General features: G+C 40.5%; 1 protein-coding gene and 1 long non-coding RNA gene across 4 annotated transcripts; one reads left to right on the top strand and one right to left on the bottom strand.

The window, feature by feature from the left end:
- Positions 1–758: 758 nt before the first annotated feature.
- On the bottom strand, positions 759–10,591 carry LOC121587525. Of its 2 annotated transcripts, XR_006004080.2 has the most exons (5): positions 10,355–10,591; positions 9,650–9,724; positions 3,348–3,380; positions 1,083–2,965; positions 759–995 (listed from the first exon to the last, which is right to left on the bottom strand). It is a non-coding gene; the product is annotated as an uncharacterized LOC121587525 (long non-coding RNA). The 2 variants fall into 2 exon arrangements; XR_006004079.2 differs by having other exon boundaries at positions 759–2,965; positions 10,355–10,582.
- A 136-nt stretch (positions 10,592–10,727) lies between these two features.
- LOC121587523 (nuclear receptor subfamily 2 group F member 1-A-like) lies at positions 10,728–18,341 on the top strand. Of its 2 annotated transcripts, none has more exons than XM_041904536.2 (3): positions 10,728–11,959; positions 13,244–13,768; positions 17,118–18,341. In XM_041904536.2, exons 1-3 carry the CDS (start codon positions 11,533–11,535, stop codon positions 17,390–17,392), a joined length of 1,227 nt encoding a protein of 408 aa, XP_041760470.1. In that variant the 5' UTR covers positions 10,728–11,532; the 3' UTR covers positions 17,393–18,341. The 2 variants fall into 2 exon arrangements, with proteins under 2 accessions (XP_041760470.1, XP_041760469.1); XM_041904535.1 differs by having other exon boundaries at positions 10,729–11,959; positions 13,241–13,768.
- Positions 18,342–23,107: the final 4,766 nt, after the last annotated feature.

Below are 23,107 nucleotides of genomic sequence, written 5' to 3'. Positions count from 1 at the left end.
AGAGCAACACCATGAACAGCCATGATTGCACACAGTGTCACTCTCTCTCTCACACACACCAGTCTCTCCTCCCTCCCCCAGCTTGTTCTGCGCCTCCAGGTTGATGGGAAGACTGATAGGTGATCTTTATCATTTATTTACACTGGGCATATAGCCCACGTATTGGTAATTATTTCTCGGACAGAGAGGGCAGAGGAGGGAGGGAGAGAGACGGGGAGAGAGGGAGCGAGAGAGGGATCAGAAAGAGAGGGATAGAGGGAGAACGCGAGCCCCACTGTGGGGGTGGGCATTGAAAACAGATTCCCCTCCAACCAGCACATTGAGCACAACCTCACTATGTGGTTTTGCATTGTTCCAATTCCGCCGCATTCTGTTGCATTGTTCCAATGATGACGCATTCTGTTGGCATTGCAGATTCCCATGGCTCAGCTCCAGTCTGATGAAAAGGCCAGGTGTCACCACCCACAGCATTACGGGGACCATATTTCCCCCGCTCGCAAGTGAAAATGCGAACCACACTACCATCCAACGGTTAGAGCCCCATGCACGTATCGCCGCTAGATCTGCCATCTTGGTCCACCTCAATTCAGCCACTTAGAGATCTGAGATCTATGCACATGATCACATCACATGACCCACACCAGGAATCGTCAATCCCCTCATAGATACATGCAGTTCTATTCTATTGCAGCTTGTAATACCAGACAATAAAAGAATATCAATGCAAACACCAAAAAGACAAAACATTAAAATACAAGTGAAACGTCTTTGATTATTTTATTCAGACAGTTGTTTTGCTTTCTCTGACAGTAATGCTATTACACATGATCATGATTAAAACTCAGGGTATCCCAGCACATCATTGCATCAGCCTCCTGTATGGTCTGCCTGTGACATGCAATGGCTGCGCTGACGTTCACCTGTGGCGACTGCATGTGTTCTTAAAAAATGTAGCGAGTGGGCAGGACTGGGGGTGGAGGTGGTAGGATCACTCCCTGGGAAAGCATAAATAAATAATGGGGAACCGCGGGACAAGCAGCATCATTACTTGCCTTGTCATTGTAATGGGGGCTGCCACTTACCTTAACCAGCCTCAAAGAGGAATACCAATAGATTCTGTGACTGACACAGGTGGCAGGATTCTGCGGAGGAGCATTCTGGAAAGTCTGAGAGAAACAGGGGAGAGAGGGAGGGAGGGAGCAAGAGATGGAGGGAGGGAGGAAGAGGAAAGAGGAGGTAGGGCTAAAGAAATGGTGGGATATTGCAGGGGGAGGAGGATAGGATGCTACAGCCTACACATCCTGTTTAAACTCAGCACTATATTTTCTCTCAACCTCTACATCACTGATCAAGAAAAGCTTATGATATTAACATCCAAGGGGGTCACTTCTCTTTTTCTACTAACATCAGTCTCTTTTTCCTTTATTCATCTGTAAACATGGCAGAGCTTTGTAGAGCATTGCATTCAAATAGCGCTGTAATGCTTGCCTTCCTCGGAAGTTCATGTTCTGGGAGATTCCCACAACCTCTGCCATCACATACAACATGTTTATGTTTAATTGATAAGTGCATTCGTACAACCTTTGAAGAGATAGATGTTTAGAGGAGAAGTGTAGGGAGGGATAAGTAGAGGAAGGAGAGGAGGAGATGTTGAAGAGGAACATGTTGTGGAATGTTTGCTGTTCAGCCCCAGAACCCATTTGTCACAGTTTGACCTCAGCTCGGACTTCTCGTGTCAGCGGGGTCATCCGAGGTAAACTTGCCATGTGGTCTCTCACACACACACACACACACACACACACACACACACACACACACACACACACAGAGAATCACATACACATACACAAATAAAAAGTAAAGGACGGGCACTTGATCAAGTACGTCAAAATCATTTTTGCCCAGCATAATACAGCTAGCTTCACCTTAGATTCTGAATGTAACAATAAGAACACTGACAATAAAACACTAATGGCATCACAAATACATTTGGACTTGAGAATGTTATTATACATGATATACATCTTCATAAAACATTGATTCTGTTTCCATTGACCCTGAGGGCTGTATGGGATACTGGGTAGGGGGGACCGAGGTTAGCTGAGTGAGGAGGAAAGGAGAGCAGCGTGGTGTTAAGGTTAGTACACCCTGTAAATATGTACTCTGGGGTCCAGGCCAGGGCAGTGAGGACACAAGCAAAGGCATGTTGATCATCTCTGACACAGGCATAACTCATAGCACAGTAGATATCTTCAGCTACGGACACAGGCGAAGCTCATATATTCTTAAGGCCAAGACAGACCAGCAGGAACGTCGGCCGCGCACAGCAGGTGTACAGCGGTTGGCCATCACCGCTGACAACAGTACATCGGCCGTAATTTTCTGCTAATTTCCCAACGATTCTACATGTTGAATCGCCACCGTTCGTCGACACCCAGTAGGTGGCCCACTGAGCACAGCCGACATTTGTGTTGGTCTGTCTTGCCCTTTACCTACTGACACAGGCATAATAGCAATCCTTATCCTGTAGACAAATGCATAACTCACAGATTTATTTATTTATTTTATTTCACCTTTATTTAACCAGGTAAGCCACTTGAGAACAAGTTCTCATTTACAACTGCGACCTGGCCAAGATAAAGCACAGATGTACCTACCTAAGCTGGGAGTTCTGATAATCAGTATTTATTATTATTATTATTATTATTATTATTATTATTATTTCTGAAGACTACATTATTCAGATGTCAAAGGTCAAATAAATCCAGGTTGTGGCCATTGTGAGCCAAACCTTGTGTGACGGTGCTGATGTCATGATGTCATGGATGCTGCTGTAACTAAGCTTATATGAACAGAGACATTTATTTTACACATGACATCACAACCCTCTGTCGATTCTGACTGTGTGACAAGATGATGCTCTTTATTCCAAAGGAGGGGAACTTGCCATGACGTTCCTTTCAGTCTGAGAGAAAAAACAACACAGAGACATTGATGAGAGGGCAAACTGGAGGGAGCTGTTTAAAGACACACATCCAATGCAAGGCAAGCCAGATAAAATTACAAATTGGGTGGCCTCTTGAGGAAGCAGCACTATCATTGGCCCTGTGTGCATCACGCTGCCTTCTGATTGGCTACCTGAGTTAAAAGGAGGACTTTGGCCATGCCCTGTATGCACTATCAAGCTGATATTACGGATCTGATTCTAGGGAGTGTTAGGGTTATACCAAATACAGTAAAGGTGTATTGTTGGTTAATTATTCCATCCTTGAATCGATTAGTGGTAGACTAGCGAGATGTCTCAGTGAATTGGTGAAAGGGGCCTGCGTAGCAGCAGTGGAACTTACATGGCACGGTCATGTTGCACAGTCGCTCACTCCCTGTTTGGAGGAAACACAATTACTTCATTATTGATGACGAGAACACACACAAACAAATAAACTTGCTGTATGGATATTGCCATATAGTAATAACATATTGTTTGGTTCAAAGTTAAGTTTGGTTTTGAATGTAGATGTTTTCTTCATTTTGACCACCCTGGCTTTCCACCAACAAAGGTATACATATTTTCTCTGAAGAGTTTCATGGGGAGAGGGAACAACCGACTGATAAGGTCACAATCTGTCAGCTCGAGAATAAAAAATGTGTAGCCTTGTTGCTTTTCAGTTGGTGTGTCCTGTATGTGGGCGGGGTTGGTATTTTAAGTTGCTTATAATAAGTATCCGATGCATCCTGAAGCAAAATTATTGAACCCTTTTACCCAAACTGAAAGGTAAGGAGATATTCTTTGTTTAGTTCAACAGGTGAGGTACCACAGAGGTGCGTTTATCATCATTCGGCAGGGACACCTGACATTGGTTTACTTCAGGGCAAAGGTCCTAGAGTAGCCATATCCAAGATTCAGTGTAGCTTTGATAGTCAATTTAAATAGTGGGGAATAGCTGTGGAATTATTTGATTTCACACACACACACACACACACATGCCATTTCCAAATAAATAAGAAAACATTTTAAAAGGACATCTGTGGTCTTTTGTGCTTTTTCATGTATTCTTCTAACAACCAGGTATACTGAACAGTTCAAAGCACCTTACAAAGCCTATCGTGGCCAAAACATTCTCTATTTTGTGTCCTGCAAGCAATTACAGCACTTGGAAAGCGAATAGTGCAGACTCTCTTTCTTCGTTTTTATGACTCATCACTGGCCCAGCACTGGTGCCATACTTATGGATGTTCATATGCAGCTAACACCTCTGATCATTTCACAAACTTTGCAGGCATTATATTTCTCTAATGATAATACCCCACCCCCCACCCCATATAAGATGCAAGTATACCGAAGCCCCTGTGTGTGTGTGTGTGTGTGTGTGTGTGTGTGTGTGTGTGTGTGTGTGTGTGTGTGTGTGTGTGTGTGTGTGTGTGTGTGTGTGTGTGTGTGTGTGTGTGTGTGTGTGTGTGTGTGTGTGTGTGTGTGTGTGTTTAAATACTGTCATTACATTATTATTATGATTCTGATTAGTATTATTATTACACGTATTGGCATACTTGATTAGTACTAGCTGTGTAATGATAAGGGGATACAATAATGTTCCATACAGTTTGTGAATGCACTTATATTTAACACATCTCATTTTCCTACTAGTCTGGTTAATCTTTGATTTTCTAATTAATTTGTTCAGGGATCATGCTTAAACCAGAGCTTATGGCTCACATAACTGTCCACTATTCCCTGGTTTGTAAACTGAATGTCTACATGTAAATGGGTCTATGCAAGCATTTTATCATCAGAAGCAAGATCAAAAACGAGGTTGAGAGTGATTTTTTTTTGTCTTGATGTAACATGTTAGTCTCTGTCTAAGCGTGCTCAGTCATGTCCTATTACAGCATGGTGGCGGTTAAGCCAGACAAAATTCTAATTAAGCGCCCACTGTGTATTGGTTTAAGAAAAACATTATGGATACTTGAAGAGATGCCACTCATTTAACTACAAAACATGCACAATGACGGGCAAGTTTACATTGGAAATGTAGCTCATATTTTAGTTCACCTCCCAGTTTCAGGGTGGACAAATGAGACAAGCCACTTCTCTGGGCTCTGTCTCTTCCGTTCTCTCTTTAGTCCAGTTTTAGTTTAACACTCCTTAAATGGTTATGTGCGGGGTCGCAAATTTGCACGGGAGATAATCTTGTTCTGCCTTTTTGTCGTTGGTCTATCTACAGTGTGTTTTCGGATAATGTGGCGATGGGATGAAAAGTAATCCGCGTGCAGAAATCTAAAAGCTCCTCTATCCTTGTAGAATTTCTCAAGAATTCCACCTTTGCCCTCCGGTTTCCCCGAAATAAATTACTTTAAGGGTGAAACGCTTTCGTCCACTGCATTTGGAACCTGTGTTCATGTTACCTCGGTCCCTGTAGATAGAATCGATGTAGTCGAGAAAATGGAAAACTGTTCAAGCACTATGCGGTAAAGGGTTGTCCTCATATTAAATGGAATAAGGTGATTTAAAACGTCTCAAGACATTGAAACTATCATAATATCCTAAGCGCTTGGCCATTGGTTGCATTAACTAGGCTAATATGATGTCTTCTCCCATTCAATGATACAATTATTATTTGAGTTGTGTTTTGGTAATTGGCTTCTTTGTTAGGTATTAGGCGTAGCCTATACCATATTACGTCAGTATAGGTGTTTTGATTTGGTCGTGTTTTCTCCTTGAATTGCATGCTGCACACTTTAGAGCGTACTAAGCTAGGCCTACTTTACACGTGATTTTGATCACTAATAACAACGTAATTTATGTCATTTATGTCACGTTGCCCGTTTTGCCGGGTTAACAATTCAGAAAAAGATTTTACTTTGATGTCTCTACTGGTGCTTGAAGTTGGGTTTTTGGAGAACTACAAAATTACGGTGTTTGCACTGTAGAACCATCGGGATTTTTGTGCTAATGGATTTATGATCTCGGTCTCTGAGACCATCCAAAGTAATTAGCACATATGCTCTAAATAGATGATGGTTTTGTGAGCAATAAAGCCATTACCCATCGAGTAAACTGACAGTCCCTCTAACTAAACTCCAACCACAAGCTAATTGGAAAAGTCATTTCGGCCTCATTGTCTACAATTATAGCCTTGGCTTTCCCAGCTCGAAAATTCTAATGTGTTGTGCTTTATTCATCATGGTGTATTTAGACCCATGATTAAAACCCTGAAGAAACAAACCCAAATGAACCTTTTAGCTACTTTGACAGTCTGAGGTCGCGTTGGTCTGTCAATCGTGCATGCCACAAAGCAATAGTTGGAGTTAAATCAAGTTGTTAGCTATCTCAGATTATACTTCATCATATTTAGTTCTGAACGAAAGGTGTCACGTTCATGATATAGCTTTGAGTGTATTCTAAAATTCTAGTCCTAAGAGTTTACCTTTCAACTTCTGAAACGCATTTCACTTTATTCCGTTTAGCCATCATTTACGTCAGATAATTTTGTCCATAGGCCTACATGCTGCCTACGCTAAACATAACGATTTTAAGTGGCGAGGCTCTAAAATATTTTCCCTATTTCTCACGAATATCTTTACCATTAAGAGCGATTAGATTATGTCTATTGAAAGTTGCTGATCCATAGAGAAAATGGCAGCGGATAAAAGGCGATTTCAAGTGACCTTCTCGTCCCTTTCACACCAATCTGAGCCCCGAATAGTTAGGGATCAGATTGGACAAAAGCCCCCTCCTCTTCTCTTTCAACTCGTAACGACTCAAAGTGGAGGGGCACACAACAAAACCTCCAACTCACACATTAAAGTATAACGCACAGCTTGGGTCTACAGAAAAGCAGCAGCATTGGCCATCTTAATTTTTTCTTTATGTGGCCTAATTCACTATGCAAAATGTATTTTTCTAAATAATCTGTACATTTGGTTTAAAGATGAGAGACATTTATAACAAAACTAGGATATTAGGCTACACAGAACACACCAAAACAAATCAAAATAGTAAAATTATAACTTGTTTCAATATGCTGTATGATAGGTCTAGCCTTTATACTTCCAGTGATAAGCAATGGGGAAAGTTTTAAAAGGCGCAGAGGAAGGAATTCTTGAGCCATCTGTCTTCAGATGTTTCTCATTTTTAATTATCATAAATCACTCAACTATAGAGTTTTAGTGAAATGTAGTTGCATATGTAACATAGGCTATTACGCATATTAAGGGGGGTGCAATAATTGACAGCATCCCTCATTTGTAGCCTAAATGAAAACACTGATGCAGGCCCCATGCACTTGACACGTCTCTAATACCATTTTCTCATAGTTTTTTAGACTCATATTTTTCTTGGTTGACATATAGGCTATATATTTTTGGAACACCACACCGCAGCCTTTTCTTCATGAAAGTTGGTTCAGTTAGAGGCAGATTCTCAGGCGGGCGCGGGATGGGAACAGCGGAGATCGGATGTGTGTTACCCTCTCTCGCCGTGAAGAAACATAATACCTGTTTTTACAGGAGGCATTTCGACAGAGGCCTCTAAAGCATTAGGTAAAGAAAGCAATGAATGCTCTCTGTCAGCTTGAACGGTGTCGTGACTCATGACTAGATATTAACTGCATTGAAGCGTCTACATAACCTAAACTAAACCAATAGAGATGATATTATTAGCTATATTCCTGCAACGTTGTTAGGTGTTTAAATGATCTGAAATGTCTATATATTTGCCTCCGTGTTCACGAAGTAGGAGGTCTGGCTATCATGGCCTTTTATTGCTTTCACAACTGTTCCACAAGAGTTCATAACGCTCAGTTGACTGCTTGCAGAAGCGAAAAACATGTTTGTGAGGTGAAGTCGGTCTGCAAAATCAGATGTATTTGTTATAAAAACGGATAGAGAGAGACCACATCACTTGGAAATGAGCCTAATGTAGCCTATGTTTTAAAAAATACAGTATCTGAAGTCCACGTAGGCCTATTTATATTGACCTCACCGTAGATGCTCAGAAAACCTATGTATCTCCGGATGCATAGGCTACATGTGCAAATATACTGCACTGTGAAAAGCTTTTGGTATTTTTGGTAATAACATATAACATACCTCAATGTGTAACATATAAATGAATAGTAGGCCTATAAGTTCCTGTTATGGGGAACTTAAAAATTGCATTTATATCATCAACTTAAAATCTGAGACACAAGGGAATCGAAGTTGAATATAGTCTCACCAAACATGTATTTCATAGCCTATGCTTGTATCAATATTGCTCAATGTAAGTTGTGTTAATGGCTCAATTATCTACCGAGCAATAGCGTATTTCTTGTAAATCATTTCATTTACCTTCCCTTAATCGTAAAAATTGCTTTCAAATTGACATTATTTATTCTATTTATCTAACATTGTGTGATTGAAATTGTAACTGCAAACTTTGCAATGAAATAATGATAATTTGATGATCGTGAACCTCCTATATTTTCATATGACCAAGCAAAACAGCCGGAAAGTATTCCAGGAACTCTTCTCATGCATGGCTAGTAGCCTACTATGCTTGACCAGCTCGGTCGAACAACTGTCCTATAATCCGTTGACACTATCTCTGAGACAAACAGGCTGTTATCGATCTTTTCATTATGTGATCAAACAACAAATAGCCATGCACAGGTGAGATGCTCACGACTTGGAAAGGTTTCCCTGAATTGTGGTAACAGCCTCAACGATGCTAGTATATATTGGGAGTACAGCTTAAAACGGAGAAACGGGTCCCCAAACCAGTTAGAATGTAAAGGAAAAGATGCAAAGTACTGCGGTTCAAAAGTTTCGCCCTGGAATGTAACAGTGGTTGTTTGACATTTAGACAGATAGGCTAGATACATGGGTTTGCATGGTCGTGTGGCGAGGCTAGAATGTATTCTTAGCATTTAAAGCTACTTGTGAATAGGTGAAACAGAAATTAATTGTGTACTTGCCTGGCTGGTGTTACCCAAATTCAGGTACCGATGTTTCCCGTCCACCATAGCCTAATAGTCGTCGCTAGGTGCTTCTTCTTTTAAAGTCCTGCTGTCCACTTTCTCGTTTTTCTCGCTGTTTTCGTGCTATAGCCTTATTTCCCTCTGCTCTTATTCGCTGTCCCCCCACTCTTTCTCTCTCCGTCCAGCTCTCTTCCCAATCTGTATAGTAAAATCTTAATGATACACTTACAGAATCTTCTTTGTCCGATTTAATCTTATTCGTTTCACCTTTTCAAAGAGCTGGAGACATGACCAGGAGTCTCAGTGCAGTGTCTGAGACGGGGACGGGAAGAGCTCTGTTGTTGAATAGGCTACTTAAAAACACCCATTCCTCCTATGCGTTTGCAAGGGGGGTACTTGCATAATAGCGCTCCATTATATATCTTAATAGCTGACCATACTCGGAAAGACAATAACAAATGTGTTCATAAACGATTCACTTTATTTGAAAATACCCTTTCCTCTATTTAGTGTAGGCTATTATGGATGCATAGCGACGCACCAGGCTTGTAGCCCACTGAACAAAGTTTTGGAGACTTTGGTGACTATGTAGCCTACATGTTTTTGTATCAGTTGTCATATTCACACTACCCGAGTTTGTAAGTTTTATGTCAATGTTATCTGAGCTGAGTTCCACTCATTTCAAGTGATTTTACCTTGAAGGACTTTCCTCAATCTAAAAAAGAAGCAGCAGCTGTTGCGTTTTGGAATCTTCTTCAGGAACACAGCATCTGTAAAAATATAAATAAAAAGAAAGCAATTTTCAGGAGTTTATTTCTTTTTTTATAATTTTACAAAGTTGATAACAGTAGGTCACAGTGAGTTATTCATTACTATTTGGTTGTAATTGTATACTGTACGCTAGATGGCAGACCGATCCAGACATTTTTTAGTTGGAGGCGCATGCAGGCTTCAGTATCCACATACAAAAAGACGGAATCCCCGTGCAATTTTCAAACAGCTTCACATAATTTTGAATTATTGTCATTATTAAGACATAATATGACACCCGTTTAGTGATTGTGCAGGCCTTAAAACCACAACTGTTACAGAGTATTTTTTATTTGTCGATGTAATTTTGAGATTCGTTGGCGCCATCGCACCCTATCTGTCTATTCTAACACGACTTGTCTAGGCTACTATGCATAATGTCTTACATCGTAATTTTTCCTAATTTGACCCTGCAACTTTGGACCCCAATAATTTTGTTTTTTACAATGGAAATGTAACGTTGACGCGTATCCCACAGTATTACGCATCACCAAATGCTGTAGGCTGCATGTAGCCTATAATAAAATACATCATACATCAATAATTATATCCCCCGCATTTATAATTAAGATAGCAGTCTCAAAACAAACCATTTCAAACTTTGGGGAATTCTATGCGAGTCCTTCTATGCGAGTCCCTTTCGCCTCGCACGTTTGTTTATTTCACGTGCGCAAAGCTTTGTCCCCTCTTTTACCCATCTTTTCGGCTATTCTATCCAGGGTTTCTTCCTCTTTTTGTGACAATAGACGGCCCGTAGGCTAATCAGGTTTCAAAGTAAATAGCAGCGCGAGGCGAGCTCAATGTAAATTGTGCTTGTCAGAGCCCCCAGTCGTAGGTAGCGAGGAACGAGGACTCTAACCAATGGAGAGAAAGAGGCTTGGCTAACCTTAGCCTCCCATTTTCTCTCTCCCCCCTCAATGCAGGGCTCTGGCCAGTCAGTCGCCTTTGATTATCAGTTGCCAGCAGCCCCGCTCTTGGCTCCTTGACACGAGCACCATATAAGGCGCAGCGATCTCCATAGAAACGTGTCAGTTTCAATAGTAGTGTCAAAGTTCACTATATACAGACATTCGCGAAGATCCCGGTTTCGGAAACATTGCTCTGCTGGTCTTCCCGTTTAAACGCATTCATTTTTGGGTCTCTCCGTCTTGCATATTCTATTAGTTGTTTATTTTTTATTTTGTATCTCTTCGTGTTCGTTCCATTCCTGCTGGAGAGGTAAAACTACATGGGCACTACGGCGACGCGGTCTTTTTGCTGGACGATATGAGGTTTATTTAAGAATATAGATGTAAAATCCCGCTCTTCAGTTTTTTCCTCCCCTCCAACAGCGAAGACGGGAGTAAGGAGCAAGGAAGAAAAGAGAAGGGAATTTATTTCTTGCAGCACTTTGGATCGCGTGTCTTTGAAAGATTTTATGTTCATTTCTAGGTCCATGTGAATCGCTCCTGCCTCCTTTCTGGCTATTTTATACCAAACTGCATTTTTGTTACGTCTGGCTCGCTTTTTCTTCAAGATTGGGTACCTGAATGGCTAACTGCAATTTACCTTGGAACTGGCCTCCCGATACTTGCATATCCTGATCGGGTGCTTATTCTATCGTCTCCTGTATTTTAAATGTATTGATCGTGTTCTGCTCCCTTCTTTCTCATATGAGATTGTTTGCTCCGATTTGACTTTGCACTGTCGTATTTGAGATATTTTTTCTCCCCTCGCTTTATAAATCCCAGCGATCAGTTCGCTTTATAGCACTTTTCGGGCCCGAGATATGGCAATGGTAGTTAGCGTCTGGCGAGATCCGCAGGAAGACGTGGTCGGAGGACCTCCAAGCGGCCCCAATCCAGCAACTCAGCCGGCGAGGGAGCAACAGCAGACGGCGTCGGCAGCCCCGCACACTCCGCAGACCCCCAGTCAGCCAGGACCCCCGTCAACACCTGGGACTGCTGGAGACAAGGGGAGTCAGAATTCTGGTCCACAGCATATAGAATGTGTTGTTTGCGGAGACAAATCGAGCGGCAAGCACTATGGTCAGTTCACCTGCGAGGGATGCAAAAGTTTCTTCAAGAGGAGTGTCAGAAGGAACTTAACGTATACATGTCGTGCCAATAGGAACTGTCCCATTGACCAACACCACCGAAATCAGTGCCAATACTGTCGGCTGAAGAAATGTTTGAAAGTGGGAATGCGGCGGGAAGGTGAATATCTTTTTTTAATGCCACATATGATTACGCATACTGAGTTCCATAGACGAGTAGAGCTGCCATGTTGCATAAAGGTCACATACATAAGGCTGAGCACATTGCACATCCATGTTTTTTGCAGGAATGTGCGTGTACGCGTTTAGCCTATAGAGGGTCAAATACAATGCAGCTTCAAAAGATAGGTCGCATAACAAAGCAGCTATTTATTTGACTGACGTTTTTATGAACGTCAAAACTAAACATAACTATTTGCTATTGTTTTATAGGTTTTTAAGAGCACTAGTGTGTGTGTGTGTGTGTGTGTGTGTGTGTGTGTGTGTGTGTGTGTGTGTGTGTGTGTGTGTGTGTGTGTGTGTGTGTGTGTGAAAGAGAACATGAAGTGCACTTCCTTACATGTGTAGTGATATAGAAGTGTTTGGTTTGTCTGTGCATTAAAACGAACAGATAACATAACCACATCGCCCTCCCGTTCCATATGCTTAGGCATCTTGCGTAATGCCAGAGAAGTTGTGTGGAGCACGTTGTTTTGCCTCATAATGTATGAGAGGCCGTAACTTTTCCTCTCTTTGGAGCACAAATGATAGCAATACTCGTATTTTAAATAAACCCCCAAAATTACCATACATGTTATTTAATATATCCTCAATAAATAAATAAAAACAAAAACAACTTTTGACCAATTATACTTTTTAAAGCACATTGTTAAACGATTCCTCCTTGACTAAACTATTGCTATGGTAAGAAGGGGTTGACTCTTGTTGTGGTTGATATATTTATGCTATGCCATTCTTCTTTAGTGCAGTATAACACAAGTGTAATGGCGAAATATAGCTTTACGTTGATAAATACAGTAGTAAAATGACACATGGGCTGCATCGAACAATTAGATGTAGCATAGACCTAAATGACACTATAGGCCTGTATTACTGCAATTTAGCAAATGGAAACATCCGTTATGTTCAATATTTAAATTACTGTGTGTGTCTGTGTGTGTGTGTGTGTTTTAATCTAGATACATGCATAGTCAATACAAATGTAAACAGTGCAACATTGAGCATGGTGATATTGAAAATAGTATTATTTATTTAAAAAACACACAATCTTACACACTATATAATTTACAGTTTGAGCTAGATTTTGATGGGAAATGGTACTCCCTTGTTTTGAGAGCAGAAAACACTAGCTTGCCTTATGCTTCTCAGCATAGGTTGCACATACAACAATGTTTATCAGTTCTGGATGCACATTTCCTCTCCTTCTCTTTCTTTTTGTCAGCGGTTCAGCGAGGACGAATGCCTCCAACCCAACCGAACCCAGGTCAGTACGCGCTGACGAACGGGGACCCTCTGAACGGCCATTGCTATCTCTCCGGATACATCTCCTTATTGCTTCGGGCCGAACCTTACCCGACGTCCCGATATGGAAGCCAGTGCATGCAGCCCAACAATATCATGGGTATCGAGAACATCTGCGAGCTGGCAGCTCGCTTGCTCTTCAGCGCTGTGGAATGGGCTAGGAACATCCCTTTCTTTCCCGATCTGCAGATCACCGACCAGGTGTCCCTTCTCAGGCTGACGTGGAGCGAGCTGTTTGTGTTAAACGCGGCTCAGTGCTCCATGCCTTTGCATGTGGCCCCTCTGCTTGCCGCGGCAGGCCTCCACGCTTCTCCAATGTCTGCAGACCGAGTCGTGGCTTTCATGGATCACATTCGAATCTTCCAGGAGCAGGTTGAGAAGCTCAAGGCCCTCCACGTTGACTCGGCAGAGTACAGCTGCATCAAGGCAATAGTACTCTTCACGTCAGGTGAGTGTTTACCATGCCTCTATGTTAAGGCCTTCTCTCATAGGCGGGCGGTGAGGAGGGAGAAAATCAGACTAGAGGCCATGGCTGTCTGGTGCAGGCTACTCCATGCTGTTTTGTATAATAATTTGCTGCATATATCCACATTTATACATTTTGTGTGTTAGTCAAAGCGAAAAAGAAGTAAACAAACCGACCCACAGACAGTGTCTAATGTATTACTTTTAAAAACGTAATTTAAATGTGTATTTTACCTCGTATAAAAAGATTGAAAGACCATATAATATTTAATAAATGTTGAGAAATTATTAAGCATTATATGTTTTATAAATCTGGAAAGATATTTGTTTTGGTCTATGTCGCAGGCGTATTGTTTTATTACATTATATACGTAAAGAAAAGCATAATTTGAGTATGACACTTCATGTAGGCAATTTATGTTGTGGCATATGTTTTTCATGTTTTGCGTGCACAAAGGCGTATCATTTTAAAACAGGAAATGATCCCTAGCTGCCTGATCAAAGAAAACGATGAAATAGCCTAAAATGTCATTGTATTACTTTGCTCGCGGTAGGCTATGCTTGAGATTGATTGGGAATGTAGACTATTTTGTGTCCTGATATTTCCTCTCACAATTATTGTCTTAAATAATTAGAATCCCACATTTTGAAAAGTAGTCTACATAGGACAGCTCATTACTAGCTATCTGGCTGAGGCAAGTTTACCATTGTTTACCTATAGATATTTAAAGTTTGACTGTGGACACTTGCTCTCATTACCATTTGCAAGTACCGCGTAATAGTGGAGAGTAGGCCTAGTGTATAAAAAAGCCAAAATCGACCGTGGCTCAAAATAGCTCTCATGTGGCTCTTTAAAAGTGAACAAATTCTTATTAAATTGCCTTATTTCAATCAATACATTTCACAATTACGCAACATTTCGCTAATGATTGTGTTTTTTAATATAAGGAAATGTATATATTTTTAATAAACACACTTTCACTCTCGATGTCCTCAAAAAATACTATGCTTACTGACATCACCTACAGCCTACTTTAGCCTAAAGTAACCTAGCATGAGCATCTTACTTGATCTTTATTTTTTAGATCTATATTAAACATATCCACACTACTTTAAATACTAAAATACATTCCTTGCATATTATATTAGGCATATATTATATTACATTATGTGTAGGTAATATATAATGTTATTTATTTTGTAATTATTAAAAAAAAATATGTGGATATACAGACAGGTTGAGTGTTCAGTGAACTTGTTTTGATTGGTGGCCAAAGGGGGATTCAAAGGAAGTGTTTTATTCAATGTCATTAAACCTACCCCAGTGCTCTAGTTTGCCCTCCTCGGTGACATGGAAACCTTTATCAATGCTTTATCTGCTCACAAGGACTTTTCCTGGATTTTGGGATAGTTTATGGGCATTTATGTCCTTAGCATCCAAACTTTGAGTTCTCATTTTGTAGGCCTACATGTGACATTGCCCTTTTTGAGTCCCACCCTAATATAAAATGATTGCCATCATTGCAAAATAACATTTAAAGACAAACATATATTTATGTGCATTTATATGATCAATCAAGCCAATCTTGTCTACCTATAGACTACCTTTGCTATTGCAATCTTATTTTTGTATCTTTTTTATTAGGCATTAACATAGCATGATGACATTGAGGGCCTTGCACCAAGTTGTTGTTACATTATGATATATAATATAACATAAAATAGCCTAGAACTGAATAGTTAGTTGTTTAAGATGACTAGCTAGCTTTAACCTTGATTTTTGTCAATTTTAGCAAGAGACAACATGTAGGGCCAATGATATACGTAGAAAAATATTGTTGCAGTCCAGGTTTACTCTGTTGAACATTTTAATTGGGTTACTTTTATTTATATTTGCAAACAGGAAACTCATAGGTGGTAGCCTAGTTTAGGTGATTGTCTTCTTATGATTCATATTATGTCCAGTTATCTATTGCGTCTTCATAATTAATTAAATGTTTCTATCTGTGTTCAGATACTTGATGAATGTGAATCTAGAAAATATGTATTTTATGTTTTTTCAGAGTTAGTTCTATGTTTGGGTACTATAGGGTGCCCTTTCACAAGCTTTCTTTTGCTTTTGACTCATGCATTCACTGCTGCTCAGTCGCCGAAATGCTTTGAGCTTAATCATTGTGTTGCGTTTCACAAGTTTATATTTGAAAGAGGTTTTGAAATGTAATAAATTTCTCCCCGATTAATTGTTTTATTTATTGATTAGAGACACTCAAAATTAATCCAAACGGATTTGCATAGGCTACGTGGGGCTGGGCCGCCTATAAGGTCATATATAGTAAATCAACCCGAGATCTCCGAGTTGCCCCCACGCAGTCCGCGAGTTCATAAGGTTATTGTGTCTGGCCATAGTGAGTTATAGCCCTGAGAAATCTAGATGAGGCTTAATGTTTAATCTATTAGAGCTGGAGAATTGAGACTATCTCTCCTGTGCACTTGCTACAAGGCAATGACTTAATACAACATCGTCAGGCCTACACATAACGGTCCATAACCCAGTATGCTTGGCACAACCGTTTACAGCAGATTTTTAAGCACAGCAGTAGGCCTATGCCATGGCGATAAACAGTTTGGTTTGTACTATTCGCAAACACATCTTAAGACATGAACATTAAGTGTATGTATCTATTTAGGCCAATGCAGACTGCAATCCACAACCCCCGACTGTGTTCAAAACACATTTCACATGTGTTGTTGTGCTGGCTCCTTTTCGTATTTCTACGTGTTTTTTGCGTGACTATTGACTTCACCCCTGCTAATAAATTTGATTGCTTCCAGCGGCTTTTCCTAGGCTAAATTGAAAAGCAGGCCAAGCATGGTCTATCAAGAAAAGAGCGGGAAAATGTCATAACAGCTTATTGAGAGTAGCCTAATTAGGTCATATACAGCCATTGCAATTTCAACTTCATCAATGTCTTTTATACATTTCTATATACTTGAGTCCCCTGAGTCAGAAACCACGAGTGGGCCTATACCTTTCCCTCTGCTTCCTCAATTGGAAACGCTATAGGCTTATGCTACACACCATTTTCCATCCCCGTTAGCTGCATATTCTTTGTTTTGATTGGTTTATGAACGTGTAGAGGTATCTGCCGCTGTGTGGCGCGTTCCCCACTTGAACAGATCGCCCTTGTTTATTCTATATGACAGTCCCTCTTACTCAATGTGACGTAGCATGTTTGGGCAGTGTGTTTGTTTATTTCACTTTGTCAATAACACGTAACGCTGATGTTGAATGATAACCAGGGTGCTTTTGTGTTTCTCTTTTGCCTGCACAGACGCCTGCGGCCTGTCAGATGCGGCTCACATCGAAAGCCTGCAGGAGAAGTCTCAGTGCGCCCTGGAGGAATACGTGAGGAGCCAGTACCCTAACCAGCCCAGCCGCTTTGGCAAGCTCTTGCTGCGGCTGCCCTCTCTCCGCACCGTCTCCTCATCGGTAATTGAGCAGCTGTTCTTCGTCCGCTTGGTAGGTAAAACTCCTATTGAAACCCTCATCAGGGATATGCTATTATCCGGGAGCAGCTTCAACTGGCCTTACATGTCCATCCAATGATCCGAATGAGAGTGACAAAAAAGAGAAAAAGGACCAAAATTCAGCATCCCGTACAAGAAGACTATATATAGGACCTTTTTGAACACATTGGAAGACATGACATGCTTTTTTTTTGTCTTCTGGGACTAAGATCTGAGATGGAATACGTTATGTACAGAAAATATGGAACTGGACTTACACCTGTGTAAATCCACTCTCATCTTCAAGAACAGTACTCTTCATTTTGTAAAATACTAGTCTTTATTTTCCTTTTTTGTAAAAAAAAACTAAAAAAACATACAAATAAAATGAAAAACATCATATGCGCAGTAAGAAAAAAAAAGAATCAAGATTTAGCGGGAAAATAATGTTTCCAAGCAATTATAAGAAATGTCCTGTGTCTATGTACCTGTCTGTTTTGTATTTTTTCTGGTTCTAAACCAGCTTTTCTGTGATTCTATACTAATAATTTTTGATATAACCTTTTGCTTCTTATAATGAGTGCGATATATGTTGTCGAAGCTATGTTCTCCAAGAATTAAAATTGAAGTGAGAATTTAAAACAGAAAAATAAAGAAATTTAGACAAATAAGAAACAAGTCTAATCGCTATGACAATATCACAACTGATGGTTGAACTTTTTCCAATTGATACTATGGACCTGCAACTGCAGCATACTGACCTCGTGGACATTTTGAGGAGAGGACATCTGTGGCACCTTTTCCCTGGTCATGAGTGTGTGTGGAGTCGATCATCAGTCAAAGAGGAGAGACATGAAAATCAAAAGCACTTTTAATATATCGTTTCAAATACATTTTGTTTGTTTCGTCTTGAAATTTTCATTGTTTCTTGAATTTTATTGGTTGTTGCCTTCAATTTGCTTACTCCATGATGCAGCTTTTGCAGAAGGGTCGGTTGATGAAGTTGTGTGATGGTGACTGTACTATTAAAAAAGAAATAGGCAACAATGTCTCACTCTCAAGAATGTTCATCTGAAGATCAAGATGCGCTCGCGCTTATTGTGTGGGAAAGCATAATGCCAAACCAAATAAGGGGATCCTCATTTTGTCTTTATGCCACTCTTCATACACATGTGTAGGCTACACAATAGTTTTGCCATATATATGCGTTTTCCAGTTTTGTCTTGCATAATTACACTAAAAATGCAAATACATTATTGTCATTTTGCTTCTAGTATGGCCTATTCTTCAATGGAGGGGAGCGATGGAAAAATATGACATGTTATAGAACAGGCGTTGTTTAGATTGGTTGGCTGGTGTACTCGTTGCATAGCTAGCTATATATTACTGTTTCACGCACTCACTCACGACTGGGTATGAACACAAAGAAGCACATGTTATGTGCCGAATTAGACCGTAGTGACGCTGCTCGCTGCCTGTGAGCGCATTAATGACTGTTTCATATTTTCACAGACAGCAATGAAAGTATGCGCGCCACGGAGGCTTCTCTAACCGACCTCCTATGGCTTAATCAAGGTGATTCTCAATTCACCTCACTGCAGAAACAAAACATATGCATTCGCCCCTTCAAAAATATACCGTTGAAAGTATTGTTTCAATATTGATACGTATCTTGGCTAGGGATTGCGCTCGCTGTAAAACAGATGTGATATGCGTGATCAATCTGGAAAATGTATTTTACAGCATGTCAGCCAGTCGATAGGAAGGAACATTGAATGCGGTGCATTGTGATGGAATATAGAGAGTGAATGAGAGCGCGATAAATAGAGTGCACAGTGCAGAGGCAAAGCATTGTGTTTGTGGCCTTGGCTTCCCTATAGCCTACATTTAGAATATAATGAATGCATCGACGAAGTCCTCAACGTGTTGGATTCAGATTTTTGACTGCACAGTACTCTGTGGAGTAGCTTCATGTACAGAGGCTGCATGTCTCTTGCGTGCCATTGTCTCCTTACCCTTTACAAATGGAGATTTGAGAGGAGACCTCTGAGCGTACAGAATAAATCCAGTATAATGTCCATATACCCTACTGCACATATTGTAGCTATTAGACTCAAATAGGGACATATGCCTACGGTGGGAGGAATAAAACAATGGGTCTTGTAGCCCTTGCCTCGCAGTCGAGCTTGGGATAGTAGTAGCATTATGAAAGCTAACGTGAGGATGGAAGCTGAACTAAGACTGCCACAGTAGCCTACAATGTCTTGATTTTATTTATATCTCCATGTTGGGGATGGGGGATTGGTGTGGGTATCATGGCAGTGGTTGATTTGAGTGTGTGTTCCCTGATTCATTCATATACCAGCAACTTATTGTTGCTTAAATGCTAGAGATGTTGTGAAATTTCATAGGCCTAAATGTATCTGTCGTTTCTTCTTACCCCTTGCAAAATATGAGTAGGCTAGGCCTAGTTCTCATGGACTCATCTGGTCAAAATATGAGCAGGCCTTATTTGATCCCAGTCGACCTGTGGTCATGATTGAAGCGGTGTTCAGGCTTTACACTTTCTGCAAATATTTCAACACGGTATTTCTCAGACCAACGTAACCCTTTAATGTGCTATGTCCTTAATGTGTAATGACATGGCTACCGTTATTAACTAAAAACTGCACCGGCAGTTGGCCGGTTGGCCAGGTCGAAGCTGGAGGATGAGCCCTTGTAGTTTTGCTTTCAATTAATAAGCTTAAACACTCCTTTTAACATATCATAGTCAAGCAGTTTACAGATGACCCATGTTCTCTTATAAGAAAAAGAAAAAGGCTTATGGGCTCATTTGGAAGTTTAGCTTATAGCCCAGCCTACTCCACATGTTTTCTTAGAAATACAAAGATTGTATAGCATACTCCCCTTAAACATTTTCTTTTTTAAATCTGGTTGTATTTCTATTATTTATTTATTCGTGGCTAGTAGTTTATGATTACCCGCATAGGAAGAGATGTTGAATTTGAAAAATACATTGACTGAAAATAGTGTCATTGATGACGAGTCTCGATCAATTCTAGCCTATATTTACAGCTTTAGACTAAATTGTTTATCAGCATATTAAATGCAGCTTTCAACTGGTTGTATGTCTTCACATAATGTATTCTAAACCCCTCTAGAATTCTCACTTTCATCCTTTGCTGAGCGCATTCTGTTATACAATCGCTACACTACCGGCTAAAACAAATTAAAATAACATAATTCGAGCCATGTGTATGAAGCAGTAGGACTAACTACAAACCAGAATGATAGGCTACAGTGGTGTGTTGCTTCAATTTCCTAACAATTATGACAATTGAAAGAGCTTGTTATAATCCCAGATATGCAATAATTACATCTAATCTCATAATAGTTTAGTAGTTGGCTTTCCAGTAGCCTAACCTCGTAGACCTAGTGTTTGGGATGATACGCGGTCTTTCATAATTTTAGATCACTCAACGTTCAAATATTTTAGGCTATATAAATGGTCTCTCTAGGTCTTGTATGCTAGTGGTATCTTAGCTGCCATTGTGAAGAAGAAAAACGTGTTACATGTTTGGGATGTTCTGTCATATTGTTACACTTGACTGATGATGGTGGGTAAGGGAAAGGGATCTGTAACACACTATAGGCCCCATCTCAGTGATTTCGGAAACTCTGGTTACCAAAGTGTTATTCCTAAACGAGTTAAATAACCATTTACCTTTGTCTGGTTTCATTCATCAAACCACAAGTGAAGGACTCCTAACATGGGGCTGGCTATTTGTTTGCTTACACAAGCAGCTGGGTGCGATTTCACGTTTGAGATATCTGTCTGAAAGCGAAACATTTATTATCCGAAGTTGTCAGCGAACCTATTTCCAAAACCTCATGCAACCAATGGTTCCACACGTCTTGAGAGGTCACAAGGCAATAACAAGCTTGTATGGGGTAACACAGTTAATTTCGCCTACGTTAGGCCTAGGCACGTTAAATCGCTTTTGACAAATAGTTCGAGAAAATATTTTATAATAGAAGCTTTGGGACGCATGGACGATCCTCTAGAATGGGCTATGACAATGTTATATGCTAAACTTTTATTTTAGGTATTGGTTTATGCAAATGAATACACGACAATTGACTTCAAGTTTTTCAGCATCGCTTGGGAATTCAAACACTTCTGGTGAATGGTTGAAAACAGCACAGTGGGACATAGCCTATCATTCTAAATATAGTGCATGTCTACTGCGTTTTGTGTATTATAAAATGGCCTAGGTTGCTTTCTAGGTGAAATTGTGACCATATGTAGTCGACCTGGAATTAACAATCTCAATGATCGCAGAATAATTATGTCGTCCGCAGACCTCACACGCAAGCTTTAAGCCATGGATCAAATCCAACACTACAGGGTATAAAATATCCCCAGTTGTGAATGTAACATAAGGTGACGCCTCCGTGTGTGTGTGTGGTGCGAGCGCGAGCGCGCGTTCGTGTATGTGCAAGTGCGCGGGCGTGAGTGTGAGAGAGTGAGAAACAGAGTGAGGCGGTTGCGAGAAAGAACAGATCGCTGTGTAAGCGATCTCTTTGTGTTGATTTAGGAAGACATTTGCTGTATATAACGTTCAAGGCTGATAATATCATTGCCTGGCCAGATAAAAAAAAGCATTGGCAAAACCATCGGGTCAGCTATCGATCCGCTTCTCTCCTCGAGCGAGCGAGAGAGAGAGAGAGAGCGAGAGAGAGAGATGGAGGAGGGAGCGAGCGAGAGAGCAAGGGGTGAGAGACACAGAGAGAGACCCTTTACTCATTAGTATTCCATACCCATGGACAGGGACAAACTGGGACCAGAAATCGGGCCGAGTATTTCTATTACACCGGCCCATATTTTCCCTCAATGCGCCAACTCCGGCCCATTTTCTTTCTTGAGGTGTCTTTTTGTTGCCAAATATTTCTAATTTTTGCATGAAAACCCCAATGTAGACAGGCCCATTGGGCTAAAGATGGACCAACCCATCTGGCATTTGCCAGAATTGCCCTATGGCCAGTCCGTCCGTCCCAATGGACTAACGCCGACAACTAACAGAGATATCCAGCTCTACACCATGCACTTTCTCCTTTTGTCTCCGGACCCTTCATTTCGACTGACAGATTTCGTCACAGCGAACACACATTTTATGCATTTAACCCTACACTTGCACAGAATCCACACACACTATAACTCATTTTTAACGATAGGCATATAGAAAAAAAGACGTGAATTGTTATCTTCATCGCTCATTAATAGTGCTGAAACATTTTAAATCTTTGTAGCCTATAGTTAAAGCTATACGTGACAGTATAACCATAGGCTAATTATGATAATTGTGTGCCTTTATAGTAACATGGTCAACTAAGTTGTCCAAACTCTTACATATACTACTTTTGGTGTATTTATTATAAGAAAACATATTATTCTTGATTGGCAGGTGAATCGTCAGAACGTTGAAGAACTGTGGATTCATCATAAGCTAGCTACCTCAAGGGAAGATGCTACCCAGTAAAACGCAATGTAGGACACTGAGTGGCTATAAACATCAACCGTCATGGATGGTACTGCCCTCTGGGCAAACACTGGTTGAATCAATGTTGTTTCTCAGTCATTTCAATTAAATTATGTTGAACCAACGTGGAATAGACGTTGAATTGACGTCTGTGCCCAGGGTGGTAGAATGCACCGGGACTTTAGGCCTATATAATATTAACTCCTGCAAGCCTTATAGGCTAAATAATGTAAAATTAAGAATATCGAAGTTATTATTTATGATTTGGCGATGAT

Source organism: Coregonus clupeaformis, chromosome 18 (genome assembly GCF_020615455.1).
Source record: "Coregonus clupeaformis isolate EN_2021a chromosome 18, ASM2061545v1, whole genome shotgun sequence".
Lineage (NCBI taxonomy): Eukaryota > Metazoa > Chordata > Actinopteri > Salmoniformes > Salmonidae > Coregonus > Coregonus clupeaformis.
Note: the sequence above shows the minus strand (reverse complement) of the source record. Positions and strands in the feature narration are given on the sequence as shown.

Coding starts and splice junctions, on each gene's coding strand:
- LOC121587523 (XM_041904535.1), top strand. CDS start 11,533: ATGGCAATGGTAGTTAGCGTCTGGCGAGATCCGCAGGAAGACGTGGTC. Junction 11,960..13,240: donor AGTGGGAATGCGGCGGGAAG/GTGAATATCTTT, acceptor TCTTTTTGTCAG/CGGTTCAGCGAGGACGAATG. Junction 13,769..17,117: donor AATAGTACTCTTCACGTCAG/GTGAGTGTTTAC, acceptor TTGCCTGCACAG/ACGCCTGCGGCCTGTCAGAT.